Source organism: Chelonoidis abingdonii, chromosome 8 (genome assembly GCF_003597395.2).
Source record: "Chelonoidis abingdonii isolate Lonesome George chromosome 8, CheloAbing_2.0, whole genome shotgun sequence".
In the NCBI taxonomy this organism is placed as follows: domain Eukaryota; kingdom Metazoa; phylum Chordata; order Testudines; family Testudinidae; genus Chelonoidis; species Chelonoidis abingdonii.
This window is the reverse complement of record NC_133776.1, coordinates 84,321,840-84,340,708: the sequence shown is the minus strand read 5'-3', so window position 1 is coordinate 84,340,708 and position 18,869 is coordinate 84,321,840. Positions and strand designations below refer to the sequence as shown.

General features: G+C 43.7%; 1 protein-coding gene across 2 annotated transcripts in view; it reads right to left on the bottom strand.

Moving 5' to 3' along the window:
- Window positions 1-13,221: 13,221 nt before the first annotated feature.
- Window positions 13,222-18,869, bottom strand: part of LOC116819796 (vascular endothelial growth factor receptor kdr-like) — a 178,066-nt gene continuing 172,418 nt past the window's right edge. The window contains exon 30 of one of the 2 annotated variants that reach the window (XM_032771797.2): window positions 13,222-15,110. In XM_032771797.2, the coding sequence (XP_032627688.1) occupies window positions 14,906-15,110 (205 nt within the window). In that variant the 3' untranslated portion in view covers window positions 13,222-14,905. The remainder of the gene's footprint in view (window positions 15,111-18,869) is intronic. The other variant, XM_032771796.2, reaches the window with a different exon arrangement.

Sequence of the window (18,869 nt, the reverse complement as noted above, 5' to 3'; positions counted from 1 at the left end):
AGATGCTTTGAGAATGCTGTTAAACTGTAGGATGTAGAAAATGCCAGATTCTTAAAACTTTTGGCTGGTACCTGTTGTTTGTTTTCCTAGGTGATTTTTGCAAGGAATGTACTAATCACAAACAAACAGAAATATATCGGTAATGTACTAACATAATAAGTGTATGAATAATCTTCTACTCTACTTCATGCAGTGAGGATGAAGTTGCACTAATTCGTTTCTTTCTCTGCTGTCATTGAGAATGGAGGGCTGCTCATTTCCTGCATTCTGGCAGCAGTGTGGTACCAGCCTGCATATTTGCATACATTCTTCTTTACCATCCTTTAAGTACATTTCAATATCATGCATACTAAAGCAAAAAACCCTCGGAGAAGGTATCTCAGGACGCTTGCCTTTTGCCTTCACTTGAAGTCAAAGGGCTTGTTATAGCAAATTGGGGAAGGAGGGTCAACACTGGGAAGGACACTTCTGCTTGTTCATTTTAGGTGACACAGCTTCCTTTGATCTGTGTCACTGCTGTTCCATGAGCTTTGGTTGGAGACACACTTGGAGCGTGAATTCACCTGAGGTCCAGTTTGAAACATACCTTATAGAAATGCAAGTGGGCTAGCCGCACAGTGATGCCAGGCAGCAGTGCCATGAGGAAGAGTGGGTTGTAATCTGTCTGAAGGCAGCAGGATTTAACAGGATACTTGACACAAGCAAACTAACAAAATGTAACAGCTCCACCATCTCTCTTCTCCTGGACCCCCTTCCTATGCTCCTGCTAGTGTCCTAAACGACATCTTTCATTTCAGCCCTGTTGCTCTGTTCAGTCAGCGTTAGGTAAAACACAATGTGATGACTTGAGGCACAGGAGAGAGTTTCTCTGGATTAAAACTGTGCCATGCCCTCACTCTTCTTTTGATCTTTCCCAGATGGTCTTTTCTCCAAGATATCTTCAGTGGGCCGCAGGGGAATTCCCATGGTTACAGATGCTAATAGAAAAAGGTGAACAGGGTTTTCCTGCCTCATCGGGTCAGGATGCGTTTCCCTCTGGTTATCATGCGGCAGTAGTTTTTTTAAAAAGTTGAGAGCTGCTCCTTTGGTATGTGTCATCCATCATCGTCACACTCCACTGCTGAGCACAAAAGGCTTTCCACTCCAAACTGCACTGGCTCTGCCCGCCCCAGTCACTTCGGGGTCTCTATATCCAGATTTAGTTTCACAAGTGTTTCTAATGGGACTTGCTGTCGCCAATTATTTTATCTTCTCCTATCGCTTCACAGTGAATATTAAATAAGACCCATGTATGTTGCTTGTTTGGCTTCAGCCTGCTTTAGCTTTGGTTAAAAAATCAGAACCCTGCATGCATCATATTGGGCTACCTCCCCCAAGACCTCTACTGGGTTCCTCTCCCTTTTTCACTGCCAGCCCTCTGCCCTCTTCCTTGCCCTCTGGCTCTTCTAGGCATTCCCAGCCTTTCTCAACAGTTACCTAGCAATCTGTAATGCTCCCATAACCTAGCAGTTTGCTTCCTGACTCCTTCCATGTTGACCATCCCTATGATGTTTACCCAGACCTCTTCCATTCTTTCCCTGCTGATCTCATTTTGCTTTGTGGCTGCTGCTTCTCCATCTATAGCCTCCTTTAATGTGCTGCTGGCCCTTTTCTGTGCTACAGAAGATCCGATGCCTCTTCACTACTATTTTATGCTACTTTAGATCTTCACTGCCCTCACAGCCTTCATATTCTCCACTGACTCTCAAGGCCCGTCCTAGATCGCTTTGGTGGTCCTTCTGGCATGTGTCCACAACCTCATTTTGCTAACCCAAGCCCACTGTTTTCACATTCTCTGCACTTACATTTGGCAGGCAAAATCCATTTAAAAATACCTAAAGATATGTGACACTCCAGGATTAGACTGTGCCCTCTGGGCGCGGGGGGAGGAAAACCATGGAAGGTATCAGGAATGCCCCAGTTCCCCAGTGTTGTATGCTCTACTCTGCAGTCTCAAACAATCAGTTGTGTGAGGTACAGTCACCTATTCCCTAATAGATGATGCCCCCTCCATCCTCCTGAGGAAGTCACTAATTAATCCACCCTGCGGGAAATCCCATGCCTGCCTCTGAAGCTCCTGATCAGTTTATGCCTATGCATATGGGCAAGAATCGCTAGTGTTAAACAATCAAGCCTGTTCTTATTGCAAGGTACCATAGGAATCTATGTAACTATCCACATTTTTTCTTGAATCCTGCTGGGAGGATGGTGGATGGGGTTATAATTTTCAGCCCCTGCGGGTGATGGCAAATGGTGACCGCCCTATAGGCCAAAGTGTAATTCTTCTAGCTTGTCTGGCCCCTTGAGTCCTTACCACTTTGTATGAAGAATATGCAACTCCTGCTACCAGGGCTGGCTCCAGGCACCAGCAAAGGAAGCAGGTGCTTGGGGCGGCCAATGGAAAGGGGTGGCACGTCTGGGTCTTTGGTGGCAATTTGGTGGCGGGTCCTTCTGTCCCTCTCTTCCTCTCTGAGCTGGCACCGAAGTGCCGCTGAACAGGAAGAGGGAGCGAAGGACCCGCTACTGAATTGCCGCTGAAGAACGAAGAGGCGCGATTGAGCTCCCGCCAAAGTGACGCCGATTGGCGTTTTTTTTTTTCTTCACCACTTGGATCGGCAAAAAAGCTGGAGCCAGCCCTGTCTGCTACATTAAACACCATCAGAATCACCTGGTATTATTCATACTTTGCATCACTAGAGGAAGTGATCTTAAAACAGGAGACAGATGCAGATAAATGCTCTTAACTCCCTACCAAAATCATTGGCCTCTTGTAATTCCCCAAGGCAATTCTGCTATGCATTCTCTTAGTGGCAAATATGAAAACCTAATGCAAAAAATCACCCTGCAGGGAGGGTGCAGGCCTCTTGAAAAAGGGCTGGATTAGCCTTGATTGAAATAAAACTTCATGAACTTCAGAGCAAACGAGAATTTCTGAAATTCATTACTGTCCAACTGTGCCACCCTTGAAATCAGTGGGATGACGTAAGGAGAGAGGGACTGTTCGACATGAGTAAGGGTGGCACAATGTGGCCCTTAGTGAACAAAGCGTTTGACATTCTTGGGCAGCTATATCTTGCATGAGTCCAGGGGAAACTACTGGTGTTCTTTACATAGGGATGATTTGTTCTTGAATGCCTTCTACATCGACAAGCTTTCACAGTAACATCAACCATAGATGTTCTTGTGTCTCCTGGTTGTGGTTTCAGAGAAAAACAGGCATATTGGGGTGGACGATGCAAAGTCTATTCCTCTCCTGGTTTGTATTGGTGTTCCCCTGCAAGCTCCTGTTACTGTTATAGGGATCTGGTACAGCAGTGAAGGTGGAGGTATCAGAAAACAATAACTGCCTTACCCACAGTACAGCAAGTACTAATAAAAATGGTTAATAATTTCACTGGACTGAAATCAGTCAGAGCCAGCCATAGTGGCACATGGGAAAAACGCAAATTTGTCCTCAGCTATCTGGGCTGGCAGGAACTAGGTGTACTGCATAGGCAATGTGTTCTGTAGAGGAAGGGGCAGTGCTTGTCAGATTGCTGTTGTTCCTTGAAATCTTCAGGCCTGTCCTGTTCATTACAGGCCAAGTACATAATCCTGAACGAACAAAATCATGGCTCAGCATCATGGCACAATAGTGTTGCAACTTCACTGACAACATTGTCACTCGGCAACACTCTGTTAGCCCAGGGTGAGGCTGTGTCAATAGGTGGCAATATAATGGCCTGCTCCATCAGTGCAATAGCAACTGTCAACGTGCACTGTAGATTCCAACCCATGAGTTAGGGTTAGCTCATTGTAACAGCTGTAAGCCAGTCATGACAATCAGAATCAGAGCCAAACTATCCCGGCATTTGGAGTGGTGGTTTGGGGTTAGCCCACTTTCCTCGCTGCCTGATGTGAGCACAGGTGCTAGAACTAGAGGTGTAGGGGGAGCTGCCGCACCCCCTGGCTTGAAGTGGTTTCCATCATATCCAGGGTTTACGGTTTGGTTCCATGGCTCTCAGCGCCCCCGCTATACACATTGTTCCGGCACCCCAGGATGGGAGGCTGCTAAGTCACATTACACTTTCTCTCACCCTCACAACATGCGGGTGGTTTCCTGCCTTCCTCAGTAGCTGTAGGTGAAAGGAGGTGGGAGAAGTGATTGCAGATGTTCTGCGAGGGACAGGCAGAAAGACTGTTACCTCAGTGTAGCACATCAGTGTTTCCCACCTGCTCTCCTTGCCTTACCCCTGCTTGTCTTTGTGGGCTGTGCTCGCTGCTAAGACAGCTTGTGACATTCTTGCTTGGGGCATAAACAGTGGAGGACAGGATTTGAAAAATATACATGAATAAAAGGTCAAGTCTCTCCAAGGAAAGAATGAAGTTCTCACTTCTTTTAATGCATAGTTATGAAAAGCAAATTAACCTTTGGATGCTTGAGGAATTCATTTTGACAATAGCATGGCTTAAAAATAAACAGGCACTACTCCAAGCAGTGTGTACAAAGATGCCCCAATTTATTCTTCTGCTGATCCAGTCATTGTCTCGGCAGATCAGAATATATAGTTCTGGCTTACAAAGGTCATTCTGGCATTGCTCCTCCAGTGCAGCCTAGAGGGGCAGAGGGCACAACACTGGGTCTGGGACCTGCAGAGGTAAAAATCTCCATTTATTTCGATGGAGAAATGGAGGCTGCTTTGTGTTATTGACTTTGTTCATCTTAAATCCGCTGCCAGATTTGAAAGTCTTATCCTGCAATATTCTGGGGGGTGGGGGGAACCAAAAAAGAGAAGACAATGTGTGTGTCAATTCAAAAAGACAGGGGATGTACCCATTCCTGGCCCAGCTCAGAGACTGTGCATATTTAAAGCTGGGTTGTCCCCACTCTCCATCACTACTGACGTGATGCAGTAAGGATCCCAGAGTCACCTGCAGGGACTGCTTCCATGTTTGACTTTAGGCTTGGCACAAAGATTATGGAGACTGACAACAAAGACTTGGCCTTTGAGGATATTGCAACAGGAAAAGCCATTATGACCAGGTGACACAGTTGGTCAAATGTGGTATCATGTAGGTGATGTAAATGGAGTAACTGAACACAAAATGATATAATTTACGTACCAAGGGAAGGAAGAATGGGTAGTAGCAAGAAAAACACAGCCAAAAGAAGATATAAGATAAAGCAATTTCCAAGTCCACTTAGGAATGAATTTGACTCCTTGAGACCATTATCATGATGGGAGCAGGATCAGCCCTTGTGTGCCTGCATTCCCTCCCTTTGTGCAAATGATTGATTCCTGTTTTCTAAAATATCCTCTCTTGCTGTAGGTCCAGTGCTTCCTGCTGCCTTGGGTCCTCTAATTAGACGCTGCCAGCAGATTTTATTCTTGTCTTAGCAGGGCTTCAGCATTGCTCCATATCCTTCCAGTCACCTTCCTTTGGTTTTGTTTCTTTCTGTTTTGTAACAGCTCTGCATTTTTCTTTGGACTTTCAACTAAAATCAATCTGTTGATATCAATAAAAGTGCACCAAAAAAAAGGGGGGGAGGAAGTAAATAGAGCAGAGTTCCAGACTAAATTCCAATGAATTCGTTGAAGAATTGGGTGCCCTGGCTCAACTTCCTCTAGGCCAATGGTTCCCAAACTTGGTTCATGGCTTGTTCAGGGTAAGACACTCTGTTTACCTGAGTGCCTGCAGGTATGGCTGCTTGGAGCTCCCAATGGCAGCGATTCACCGTTCCCGGCCAACGGGAGCTGCAGAAAGTGGCGTGGACCGGGCCACCACTTCCCGCAGCTCCCATTGGCTGGGAGCGGTGAACTGCAGCCCCTGGGAGCTGTGAGTGGCCGTTCCAGTGGACGGTCCAGGTAAACAAAGTGTCCCGTGGCTCGCCAGGGGCTTACCCTGAACAAGCCACGAACCAAGTTTGGGAACCACTGCTCTAGGCTAAATAAAGCCAGATACTTCAAATGTGAGGAGTATTTTCTTTCAGTAACCTCTGAATGACATATTTATTATTAAGACAAGATAGGTGGGTAATATATTTTATATTTATTTATTAATGTTTATTATAATTTAAATTGACCCTACTTGGGCCTTGAACCTGAGCCCCCTCTTTCTAAAACCATGAGATGCTAACACTTGAACTAAAGAAGTAAATCTGCTAGCTGGATGGAGTAGCAGACTGATTTTCTCTTATGTGGGCCAGCCATTAAAGGAGGCCAAAGAGTCAGGTTCTCCTAATATGGGTTTTATACAATTTTTTTTTTTTTACAGTGTGCTAGGTGCCTCTCATAACAGATGATCTGATGTGATTCTACCCTGAGGCACTTACAAGCTAGTTAGGAACCGACAAAAATAAATGCATCCTTCTGAGTCTATGTGGGCGCCACCTCCTTTGTGTCACTTTATGAAGAAAGTTCTACGTACTGAGGAGATATACAGCCTAGTTCAGGACCAAGGACCAAGGACTTCTCTTTCATTGTATTCTGTTTCATGGAGGCAAAAGACAGTTTACTGGGAGAAGAGCTCAAATCCCTTTAGTCCTTGTCTTGTGCTTTATCCACAAGACTATTCTTCCCTAAGGCCAGTGCGGCCCCTTAGCATGTGCAGCCCCAGGCACATGTTTCCTCCACTGGTGTCTGGAGCTGGCTCTGCCTAAGGCAAGGCAAAATCAGGCACCTTGCAAAAGTTTAGCTGCAGTCACACATAATACCAAGCAATCAATAAATTATGTTATGAGCTAAAAGTGAATCAAACCAACTTAATTTTCTATATTTTCCTTCTGCTGTTTGATACATTAGCTTCATACAGGAGGAGGTTCTATATTGCCTAGCAAAATTATACATGAGTGATACATTATATAAGCCACTAAAGCATTTCATAGTTTACAGTGGAAGAGTGTTCCTGCTCATTATGTGAATGAGAGGAGACTGCTGCATTTTGCATGACATGTATAATTTAGACACATTTAGTTCCAGGACTATTTGGAACATGGGATGGAGAGAAACTTTAAAAGGTTCCAAGTGACTGAGTGCTCTGGAGTTTTCCAAATCCAGCCGTCTAGTGCAAGACCATGCCAGCTTTTAAAGTGCACAAATAGAGAAATATCTCTGGAACACAATGGATTTCTAATTAAATCTTTTGTGTGGAAAAAGAAACAGAAATGAATCTTGGCCAGTCTATCTGAAACGGGCAGATGTTCCTTACCTGAAAAGCTATCAAAGATAGTTCAGCCAACAATCGTTAAGCGTACCACTGAAAATGGACAGGAGACATTAGAAGCTGTGATTAGAGGAATCTTACCAAATGTCAAGGCAAACGACCTCATGTCATTTGAAGCTTTTTCTTGAATTTATATATATATAAAGAAAAAGCTTCAAATGACATGAGGTCGTTTGCCTTGACATTTGGTAAGATTCATCTATATTTCACATCTTATTTTTGTACATTTTAGAACCTGTCTGTAAGCTAGGTGTTCCAGATTCAGGAAAGAGCTCAGCATTTCAGCGGTCCAACTTCAGTTCAGCTGGGGAGCCAACTTTTGAGCGTCTTTGATGTTTATTTGAATTAGATCTCTTTTGCAAAGCAGCTGTTTAAATGAAGGGAAAAACATCTTTGAGAAATGCTAAGCCATGTCTAAAGAAACCCCAGATGCCACCATGTTCTGCAGTTGACATGACACGCTCTTTGTCACACAGCCCAGTGTCACACATTTGAGTCTTGACGAGCAGACAGCCATGCAACCATGTTTAGCAAAACTCGTAAGCCTGTGCTTAACTTTCAGTCCCATTGAAGTCAGTGAGGTTTAAGCATGTGTTTAAGTACTTTGGTGAATTAGGGGTCTTATTGAGGGGTATAGCTTCTGTAAGCAGAGTCAGGATGAGCTCTGCCCTGACATCTGGCGGTGAATTAGGGGGAGTGTGGAAAGGAATTTTCGGTATTTGCATTGGCACACCCACTCCACCAAGCATAGCCCATGGCAGCCTGGGATTGTTATTTTGACAGCTCTGGGATCCCCAATTTCTTTGTTATTGGGGCAGGAGGAATAAAGTGTTGTCACCCTGATTATGTGAATGAGGAACTATGAGACTGCTTTATGACAGAGATGTCTCAATATCAATTAAGTAGCACTTGCTAGACAAGGGACATGGGTGCCAAAACCCATTGAAATGAGAGAGGTTGGGGACTGGTGTGTGTACTGGATGGTATGGGCCCCTTTTGAGGGCCTGGAACACCAATTGCACATCCTTCTCTCTCCACTGTTGAAGAGTAGAGCTAATTTTGATTCCATCTAGAGGCTGCTGAGCTGAATTCATGTTGGGCCAATGGTGCACCAGCACCGGGGCTCCCCTACTACAAATTGAAATCACTAAGAGCTGAAATCACTAAAAGAGCTAAGCTTACTGAGCTGAGATCACTGAGTGCAGTGTTAACTAGTGGGGGAGCCTGAAGATCTATTGCTAAGCAGCTGGCAGAGCGGAGCAGTTTGCAGCATGTTGGAGCAGTCCATGGAACAGTGAGCGGAGTGGAGCGGTTTGCGGGGACGGCTGGAGTGGCTCATGGGTAGGCTGGAGGAGCGGCACAGCTGGTGTAGTGGAGCTGGTCGTGGTGAAGGCTGCAGCAGAACTCCACGGAGAGGCAGAGCAGTTGCACCTGGCCCATGTAAGGTGCCCCTTAACACCCTGTGTGTGCCGCCCCCATTTTCACCCAAGCTAGGGGGGGGAGTAAAACTCTGCAGATAAACTTTTGAACTCTGCGTGGCACTGACCAGAGGCTTTCGGGTTGTTGGACTTTGGGGTGATTGGACTTAAGACCCTAAGGGGGAAAGAACATTGCCAAACATACTTGGAGGTGGGTTTTTGCTTATAGTTTGTGTTATAATCCTGTTTGTGGTGTTTCTCCAACGTGATGCCGCATTGCTTCCCTCCTTTATTAAAAGGATTTTGCTACACTCAGACTTCATGCTTGCGAGTGGGGAAGTATTGCCTCCTAGAGGCACTTGGGGGGGTGGTATGTAATTGTCCCAGGTCACTGGGTGGGGGCTCGAGCCGGTTTTGCGTTGTGTTATTGAAACGGAACCCCTAGATACTGAACCAACTCAGAGGGGCAGAAGGGTTACACTTCAATCCCACAAAGACTTAAGTTTAAGCATTTGAATAGTCCTATTGATTTGTTTGTAGGACCAGAGCCTTCATGTCTAACGAGCTGTAGTTATCAACTGCCAGTGTCTCTACCACACTGTGGTGTGATCATGTCAGATCTGTGGATTTATACTAGTGTGACTAAGATCAGAATCTGGCCAAGCATTTTCCCAGCATCATGAGCCTTTTAAGCAAATATGGCCGTTAGACATCTTTGAGCTGTTACAATGTGGCAGGTTTACGTCCTAACCTTTGAAGGCCATGAAGCAATTAATGCAAATTCCACTCCCTGTAAACCCTCTGAAAACACTGTTGCTTTATTTATGTATATTATGCTTCAAGGACAACTTCACACGAGACAACAGATGACACAAAGGAATCCCGGGCTGTATAAATATAGAATCATTTTATTTTATTTTGGTTAATAGATACAATACAATTTTTGACTATGTAAGAAAGCGGAGTTTTCAGTGCATACATTCTTCAGCCAGATAGGGACAGGGTACCCAGACATTTCATAGTGATTTGAGTAATACCATGGCACTTGCTTAGTTTATTTTCCTTAACTCCACAGTTATTGGGCTTTCCCAGCTTTCATTAACAGCTTTGACAACTCAACGTCTAAGGAAAAACGAATTGAATAATATGGCTGGGCTGGCTCTTGTGAAACAGGATTATCAGGCAGGCAAAGATACTCTTTGGTTCCTGCATTCCATGCTAGTCTTTGTGAGTAACCATATCTTTTAAGGCATCATATTTGGTTGGCATGCCAGTGAGCTTTTGCAGTCCAGCCAGGAACTGGGACTTTTTGTTCTTCTACACAATATGGAAACAACACTTGGTACAAATAAACTAGAGCTGTGGTTGAACAAGGGAAATTCATACCTCCTCTCTTGTTCTCTCCTTCCAATTAATTTTAAGAAGAAGGCCCTGTGTTTGAGTTCAGAATTGCATAATCTCCTACAGATCCAGTGCTTTGTAGCATCCTATCTTGTTATGGACATTTTGCTGATGATGTTTCATCAGAGGCGTTTTATTCCATCAGATTGCCCAGTTGGGACTTGGGAGCTAGAAACCATTAATCAAGACCACACCCTTGTAATTGTATTAAAAGCTGATAACACATCCCAGGCAAGATGGGATGTGACAAGATAGTGCCACTGCTGAACATGAAATGTTATTGAGAAGATTTATGTCTTAAGCTTTTGACTACCTGGTTACAGAGTAAAGTGCCAGTGAACACTCTCCACAATACACAGGAAGCAGAGAAGAAGTGATAAAGTGCCAGGGCCTTTTGACTGCCCAACAGAGTCACAAGAAAGAGCAGTGTTCATATCAGAGAGAGATCCAAACTGTGGTGTTTGGAGATATTTAGATTTGGACCTCAGTATGGATCCAAATTTAACAGGAGGTCTAGATTTAATGTCCTCATTTGAGCCTACTACAGAGAAAGGCCTGAGCCATGAGATTTTCATTTTGATTGGAGGTGCCCTAGCACCCAGGGGAGGGGAGATGGGTCCAGTGTCTGAGTTTGGGCTCTCCAGCTAGTTAAGATAAAGTGAAAGAGGCAAGGAGTGATCCAAGTGTCTGAAGGAGACAGGAGAGACAAATAGATTTCAGCTATAAATCCACCAAATTTTAGCTTGTTGGAGAAGCTGGGTATTTAAATACCCAGAAGAGACGAAATGTATTTTGTTCAGGGACATGCTACCAGGACAGTTTCTGATAGAGATAAAAAAGCCACAGTCCCCAAATCTAGCCAATGTAGGAAGTCTTAGGATGGGAAAAGGTTAAAGTTAAAGGTGAAAAAAAGAGACCTGTTTAGCTATCTAGTCAGTCCCCAGCAAGTACAGGATACCTGGGCAATATCAGACTGAAACCAGTTGTACACTTGATCTTAGCCAAAAGGCAGAGAAGAAGCTACTGGGAGAAACCAGGAGGGAGGCTATACATGATCTGAACTTTCCATGAAATTAAGTGTTAAGATACATGGATAGTAAGGAAAAGGGGGAACCAGGGAATATTGATGTCAAGAAACACCAGAATAATAAGATGGTTGTGGACCCCAATGAGGTACTTATCCTCAGCCTCTTATCTGACCCCAGGGTTCATCAGGGGAGATTCTTGCCCCTGAATGGTCAGAGTCTCTTTCCCTGATACTTGGTGTTGCTAGGGAAAAACAGAAAGGGAAAGCACCATAAAAAGCCCAACAGGTTTACACTGATTAATAACAGTTGTCATTAAACTGCATCAGATTAGAAAGGCAGGTGACCAACTGCCCTCTGGAGTCACATAGGAATCCCTGAGAAGTCTGAAAAATCAAACATTACGTCACTTAGCAATTTGGCCTCCTCTCTTCCTCCTGCCAGTAGATCAGCCTTGAGTTAGACTAGAACCTGTGAAAATCCCTCCCTTTTACCTTGAGCTGCACTGCTGATGCCTGCAGGAATGTTACAAGCCCACCAGATTCCTCTTGCTCCCTGTTTTCTAACTGAAGCTACATAACAAAGGGAAAAAAGGAGAGCCAAAGATGCTAACAGCCAAAAGGAGAGTCACTATAAACTCGAAATGGGAGGGGACTGTAAAGCAAGCCTGGCCCGCAAGCATTAGTGAAATGTTTAGTAAAGATACTTAACTCTGTTACGTCAGGGGGTCTCCATCTCTCTCTTGACTAAAATGTTACAAACATAATCATATAGAGGAATTGCTATATTTGCCTCTACTGGGTAAACTATATACACCAATGTAAGGAAAGAACAATAATTAAATTAAGGGAGGAGAGGAAAGTACAAACAAAATATTAGTAAATAAAATACAAGACACATACATGAATAATACTTGTCAGGTAATAGTTCAGCTGGCTGCATTTACCATGAAGAAGAGAAGAAACTTCCACTCAAATAAAAGTTGGAAACACATTTGTCCAAACCTTGGTCATTTGCAGTTTTGTTGAGGACACTTCTTAAGTGCTTTGAGGCTGACATAAAGGAACCAAACCCTCCCACCCTCAGATAGGGATTAAGGGGTTGTTGTCCTGGTTCTGATGAACTGGGTATCTGGCATGGCTAGCCCTAGATGTCTCCTGATCCTTGAATCACAGAGAGGTCCTCAATTTTTAGAGGCCCATCCATGGATCCAGTGATTAAGATGGGTATATTTTTGCAGATCTCAAGGAGAGTGCCCAGGCCTGTATTTCTGTGTCCTCATGTGACATAAAAACAACTGTGATGGATATTGGCTAAAAGCCGTAATAAGACTCTAGATGCAGTGTCCCCTTAAATACAGGCACTCCCTTGGTTCCACTTAGAACACAACCCCTGCATCCCTTTGGGTTCATAAAAGCCTCTGCAAATTGTGTTCTGAATAAAGGGAAAGGGAAAAGATGCTGAGTTTTCTTGGAAGCAGCTAATTAGTACAGCAGTGTTTCCAATTTTATTTTAAAAATGGAGAGGACATTTATATACTTGCAACTGTTGTTTTTTCCCCTAAGCCTCCTTATACTTAGGATTTGCAAGCAAAAGTTCTTTACACACTGTAATTTTCACAAGCTTGAGAGCAAGGTACGACAGCAAAAACTGTCTCACATTGACACTGTTAATGCTAGACCAAGCAGGGCTATATATTAGACATTTTTTTCCATTTGTCTTGTGAATAAATGATCTGCAAACCAAGTGCTTTATTATTTGACCAGCTCTACAGATGCTCAATTTAATATTCACTGAACAACTGATCAAAAGAGCTTTTTGTCACTCTTTAGATAAATTATTCCCCAATAGGCTTCTCTCATTATTTGACCAGCTCTAGTTAACACATAGTTATTACAATACAAAGAAGTGCAAAAATGACAATAAAGCAATTACAGACCACGACTTCCCAGCAGGTCAACTAGGACCAAGGGGGACTCATCCTTGTGAATTACTGCAGATCCCCTTTTTTAAATGGGAGCTTGCATGCTTTTTCCAGACTAATTCAGGAACTAAAGAGAACCATGATTACAATCTGAGGATCCCCCATTTCAAATGTTTTACCATTCACAGTTAAGAGGGTGCTGGGCTTGGGATTTTTGTTTTGTTTTTCTGTTTTCCCCTGTGATAATACCTGAGTCTTCTTTCATGCTTATTTCAATGTTATCAGGTCTACCTAGTAATTTGAAAATGATTCCAATGTTCTGAGAGCATTTGCTCTGTTTTCACTATGCTGGAGGAGTTAGGAAAAGATGATCACATTGTTTGCCAGGTGCCTTTTCTTCTTTCAGATTGTGATCATTTAAAAAGATCTATCCTCTCAAGGAAAGAGGTAATTGCTAATGTCAGACCTAGGAAGGGAATGGAGGGGTTTCCTAGGCCTTGGAAAAGTCCCCAGGGAGAAAATTAATGTAAAGCTCCTTTTCCCGGGTTATAATTTAGGAGGTTACAGGCTTGACTGTCAATGAGCATCTTTCTCAGCCTTGCTTTAGACTTGAGACCCTAGATGCTTTACTCCTGCCTAAATTTTTAATGTCAGCTGAGATTACTTCACAGTGCATTAAATTACAAGGATTACTTGCTTACTTGTGAGGTTGCTGCAAGGAGGAGATGGGTGTGCATGCTGGCAAACCTACAGTTCCCCTGCTGTACATAGCATGTGGGGTGTGAGGGGCAGGTCACTTTGAATTTCTCAGCTGTGTAGATCCATGATCCAGCCAGGCCTGACTGCAAAAAGCTTTGATTTACTCACTTAGGGCATTACATACCACAGTAGCCAGGGCTGCATGGGCTCCAGAAGTACAAACCTAAATGTCAGATTGCTCCTAGTGTGGTATAAGTTGGTATTCCAAAAATCAAACTGTGTTTGGCATCAGTAGTGGAATCTAGGGGAAGTGCTTTCTATAAAGATATGTGTCCAGAAGTTAAACAGAATAATTGTGTTAAACTGTTGGTGTCCCAGTGGCATATGGCCTGCATTGAGTGCACACACACGGGAAAATGTATTTATCTAAATTTATAAAGTCCTTATCCAAAGACCTGCTGAACAATCATTATAAAATAATTCACTAAAATAAATTGTTGTTCCCACAAAGGAAAAACCTGGGGAAATAGATGAGCTGTATAGTGTGCCCAGAATGCAACCAAATCCAGGCTTTCTACAGGTACTCAGAGTACCCATGCTCTGTGTATGTTGTATGGTTTTAAGGATGGATCCCAGAAGATGTACAAACACCATTAGAATACCAACCCTAAGCAAAACAATTTGGATATTTCAAATACATTTTGGGAGGGACAATGAGATTCCCCATGTTTTTAAAATAATGTACGCTTTCAAAATCCACATATCAGCGTTTGGGGCTACAGTTCTTAACTGATCCCCAGACAGCATCTGGGCATATAATCCTTGCAGGGTCTACGTATGGCCAGCAGAATCAATACTGTGGCTCCCATCTCCGTGACTCTTGTATGGAATCAGCAAAAAGGGATTGAAATACCTTGCACATCTGCAATCGCTACTGAGCAATCCAGTGTGGGGAGTAAGGAGTGGGGAACAATTTTGGGCTGGAGCTCCTATTTTTCATTCTGGTATGTTAACTAGATAAGCTGAAATATACCTTTTAAGGTAGCTGCTCTTTACGGGTTTCCATTCATAGCAGGGACACTGTCAGTTTCCTTCTCCTCTTTTTACCCTAGTCCTTTTAAACAGCCTGTATAAATGGTGGAGGCATTTGAGAATCCAGCATTGCTGAAAGAGGTGCAGAGATTGAACTAGGCTGATTACACTGGAGGGGCAGAATAGTGGATGACAGAGTTGTAGTCGGGAGGTGGGCTGTGGCATTCCAGGTTTGGATCCATGGGCAGGAGGACTGAGTCTTCCAGGGTGAAGTCCATGGTGTCCTCATCAATCTGTACTGTTGGCTGGTATTTCACAATCTCATGCTCTGATAACATGGATTCTTTGCTCTTACTGACAGCTCGCTGCCTGTTTAAAACAAAGACAAACAATCCAATATTCAAACCCTTTCCTTATAAAGCTTTGCTCTTATCTGTCATTGGCCTAGTATCTGTCTTTTCAGGATCTCAGAATGCATTACTGAACTGACCCTCACAGCACCCCTGTCAGACAGGTAACTATTATCCCCATTTTACAGGTGGGGGGACTGAATTTGTGACGTGCTCAAGGTCACTCAGAGATTCAATAGCAGGGCTGGGAATAATACCTAGGGGTCCCTATACCTTGTCTCTTTCACTCATCATTAAGTACAGTAAAAACTGGGATTAATGAATAATCTATGACACACTTCGATTTATAATAACGTGGAGAGCAAGAGTGCACTTTGCGTTCACTGTAGAGCAAATCTCTCTTACACACATACCTTGTAACCTTTTAAAACTACAGAACAGTCTTTCAACTAAGTTGCATGATGCTCAAACTAGTGTCCTGCAACTGGTGCTATTCAAGAGACCTTGGTTTGATTCCCAGCTGCCTTCTTCTACTCTAGAGCAGTGGTTCTCAACCTATTTACCATTGTGGGCCACATATGTGGCTCACAATGTGTTATGTGGTCTGTATCCAATACTACCTGTATGGCCCTGAGGATGTCACATGGGCCACAGTTCTGTGCTGACTGGGCTGCAAGCAGTCCTGGGGCCACAGGTTGAGAACCACTGCTCTAGGTGATGATGTGGGGAATAGCAACCCCTATTGGTAGAACTAGGAGAACTCCAAAGGGAGTGTGGACTAGTCTTCATCAGATGCCATCACATGGTGGCTTTGAAGAGAGACTTACCTGAACCCAAAAAAGGTAATTATATACAACCTCATAAATAATATTTTGCTCATCTATAACATCTTCTACCCAAGGAATTCAAAGCATCTCTGTGGAGGAGATTTGGATAATTCAGAAATGTGGTGATAAAGATCTAGATCTGGAGGTGGTTCTCTGAACTTGTCCACTGTTGTTAGGATTCTATAACTAACAAACTGACTCTGATCACGGCATTGCTTGTGTCTCACTTCAAAATGACTCCTGAACATGCTAGGGAGAGTATAAAATCAACCAGTTATATAGTGCTCAGACAGTAGGAGAATACATATCATGTGTACATGTAAATACAGTAACTCCTTACTTAATGTTGTAGTTATGTTCCTGAAAAATGTGACTTTAAGCAAAATGATTTTAAGCGAATCTAATTTCCCCATAAGGATTAACATAAACGGGGGGGGTGGGGGTTAGGTTCCAGGGAAATTTTTTTCACCAGAAAAAGACTATATGATATATACTCACACACACACACACACACAGAGTGTATGTTTTAAACAAACAATTTAATACTTTTCACAGCTATGATGATTGTGAAGCTTGGTTGAGGTGGTGAAGTTAGAGGATGGAAGAGGGTGGGCTATTTCTCAGGGGATGCCTTACTGCTAAATGATGAACTAGCACTCGGCTGAGCCCTCAAGGGTTAACACATGTTGTTAATGTAGCCTCACACTCTACAAGGCAGCACAAATGGAGGGAGGGGAGACAGCATGGCAGATAGAGACAGAGACACACATCCTGTGTACGTGAGAGAGATGCACATTGCCCTTTTAAGTATGCTGACTGCACTCTAAGTACATTGCCTTTTTAAGTAGATCAGCAAGTTGAGACAGCAGCTGTTGGCAGCAAGTGCCCTCCATCCTGAGCCCTGTCATGTCTCTCTCCCCCTCAACTATATGGAGATGGGGTAAGCAGGGGCAGGGGCATGGGGGGGCAGGGGACATTCTGACATTAGCACCTCTCTTCCCCTCCCAGTCCTGCACAGCAAGCAGGAGGCTCCTGGGAGCAATTCCAAAGCAGAGGACAGGAGTAGCACATGGCAGTGCGGGGAGGGACAGCTGAACTGCTGGCAATTGGTAGCCTGCTGGGCGACTGCCGCACAGGGAACTTAGGGGAGCGGGGAGCTGATGGGGGGCTACCAGCCCACCCTGGTTCCAAGCCTCAACCAGCTAGCTCCAATGGGCTGCTCTTTCTGCAAGCAGTGGACAAAGCAGGCGGCTGCCAACCAACGTTATAAGGGAGCATTGCACAACTTTAAACTAGCATGTTCCCTAATTGATCAGCAACGTAACAATGAAACAACGTTAACTGGGACGGCTTTAAGTCAGGAGCTATGGTAGTTACTTTCTAATGGCCTTGAAACAGAAACAGTCTTCTGAGAGGAGATTTGATTATTTATTATTATTTTATCTATATTGCAGTAATGCATAGTGAGCCTAGTCATATTCCTGGGCCACGTAAGTGCTAAATACAGTACAAACACAGAACAAGAAGAAAGTCCCTGGCCCAAGGATCGTACAATCCAAGCATAAGAGACATGGCAACAGATACACACAGCAAACAGAGGGACTGCAAGGAAACAATGAGATAAAACTGGTCAGTATGAAAAGCTCTGCTCACTGCACACCAGCTGTTTAATCACTGGTGCATGTCTTTGTAGGCATCGTGGTAGAGGAAAATATTGACTGCAGCATAATGAGTCAGCCTACCTCAGACCTAGCACCCCTTCCCATTTGCTAAACAGGGTACGGCTGATTGAGGGTGGAGGTGTGACCCTGCTTTATAGAATCATAGAAATGTAGGGCTGAAAGGGATGTGAAGAGGTTGAGGCAGGATTAAGTCAACTTAGAACGTCCCTGACAGGTGTTTATCCAACCTGTTCTTAAAAACCTCCAGTGATGAGGCTTCTACAACCTCCCTTGCAAGCCTATTCCAGAACTTAACTATTCTAGTTAGAAAGTTTTTCCTAATATCTAATCTAAATCTCCCTTGCTGCAAATTAAACCCATTACTTCTTGATCTACCTTCAGTGAACATGGAGAATAATTGACGACCATCCTCTTTATAACAACCATTAACATATTTGGAGACTGTTCTCAGGTCCCCTTCTGTCTTCTTTTCTTAAGACTCAACATGCCGTCTTTTTTAACCTTTCCTGATGCAGGTCAGGTTTCCTGAGCCTTTTATAATTTTTGTTTCTCTCCTCTGGACTTGTTCCAATTTGTCCATAGCTTTCTTACAGTGTGGCACCCAGAACAGGACAGAGTACTCCTGCTAAGGTCTCACCAGTGCCATGTAGAGTGGAACAGTTACTGCCTGTCTCACATATGGTTTTCCTGCCAGTACACCCCCAGTATGACATTAGCCTTTTTCGCAACTGCATCACCTTGTTGGCTCACATTCAACCTTTTCCGCAGTTGAGCAGATTTCACCACTGTTTTCCCGCTTAAGTGTTTATGCTCTAGAACACTTGGTTGAAAACCAGATCAGCAGGAGATTCGGTTGGTCCAATGATTAGGTCACTAGTGGAGGACTTGGGAGACCTGGGTTTAAGTCCCTACTGTGCCCAACATTCAGTTCCCTATCTAGTAAAAATTGAGATAATTGTACTTCCATGCTTCACAGGCTGAAGTCATTAAAACTTGTAAGGTCTCTTCTTGTACTATGGTAATGGAGACTATTTAAATATCTAAGATAGCTAGACATAGCCCAGACTTAACAAGGAGGTTGCTCCTGGGGACAACAGACTCATAATATTCCTATTTTTCATTTCTTGTCCTCATTCTTCCTGTGCATTTGTTGCCCTCCCTCACTGGTTTCAGGACAGAAAATGTCTTCTTTTTTTTTCCAGAAAAGGAGCTAATGTTGCTCAATAAGTTCTGGTATGATAACCTTACACTATCTGGTCTCTGGCCTTG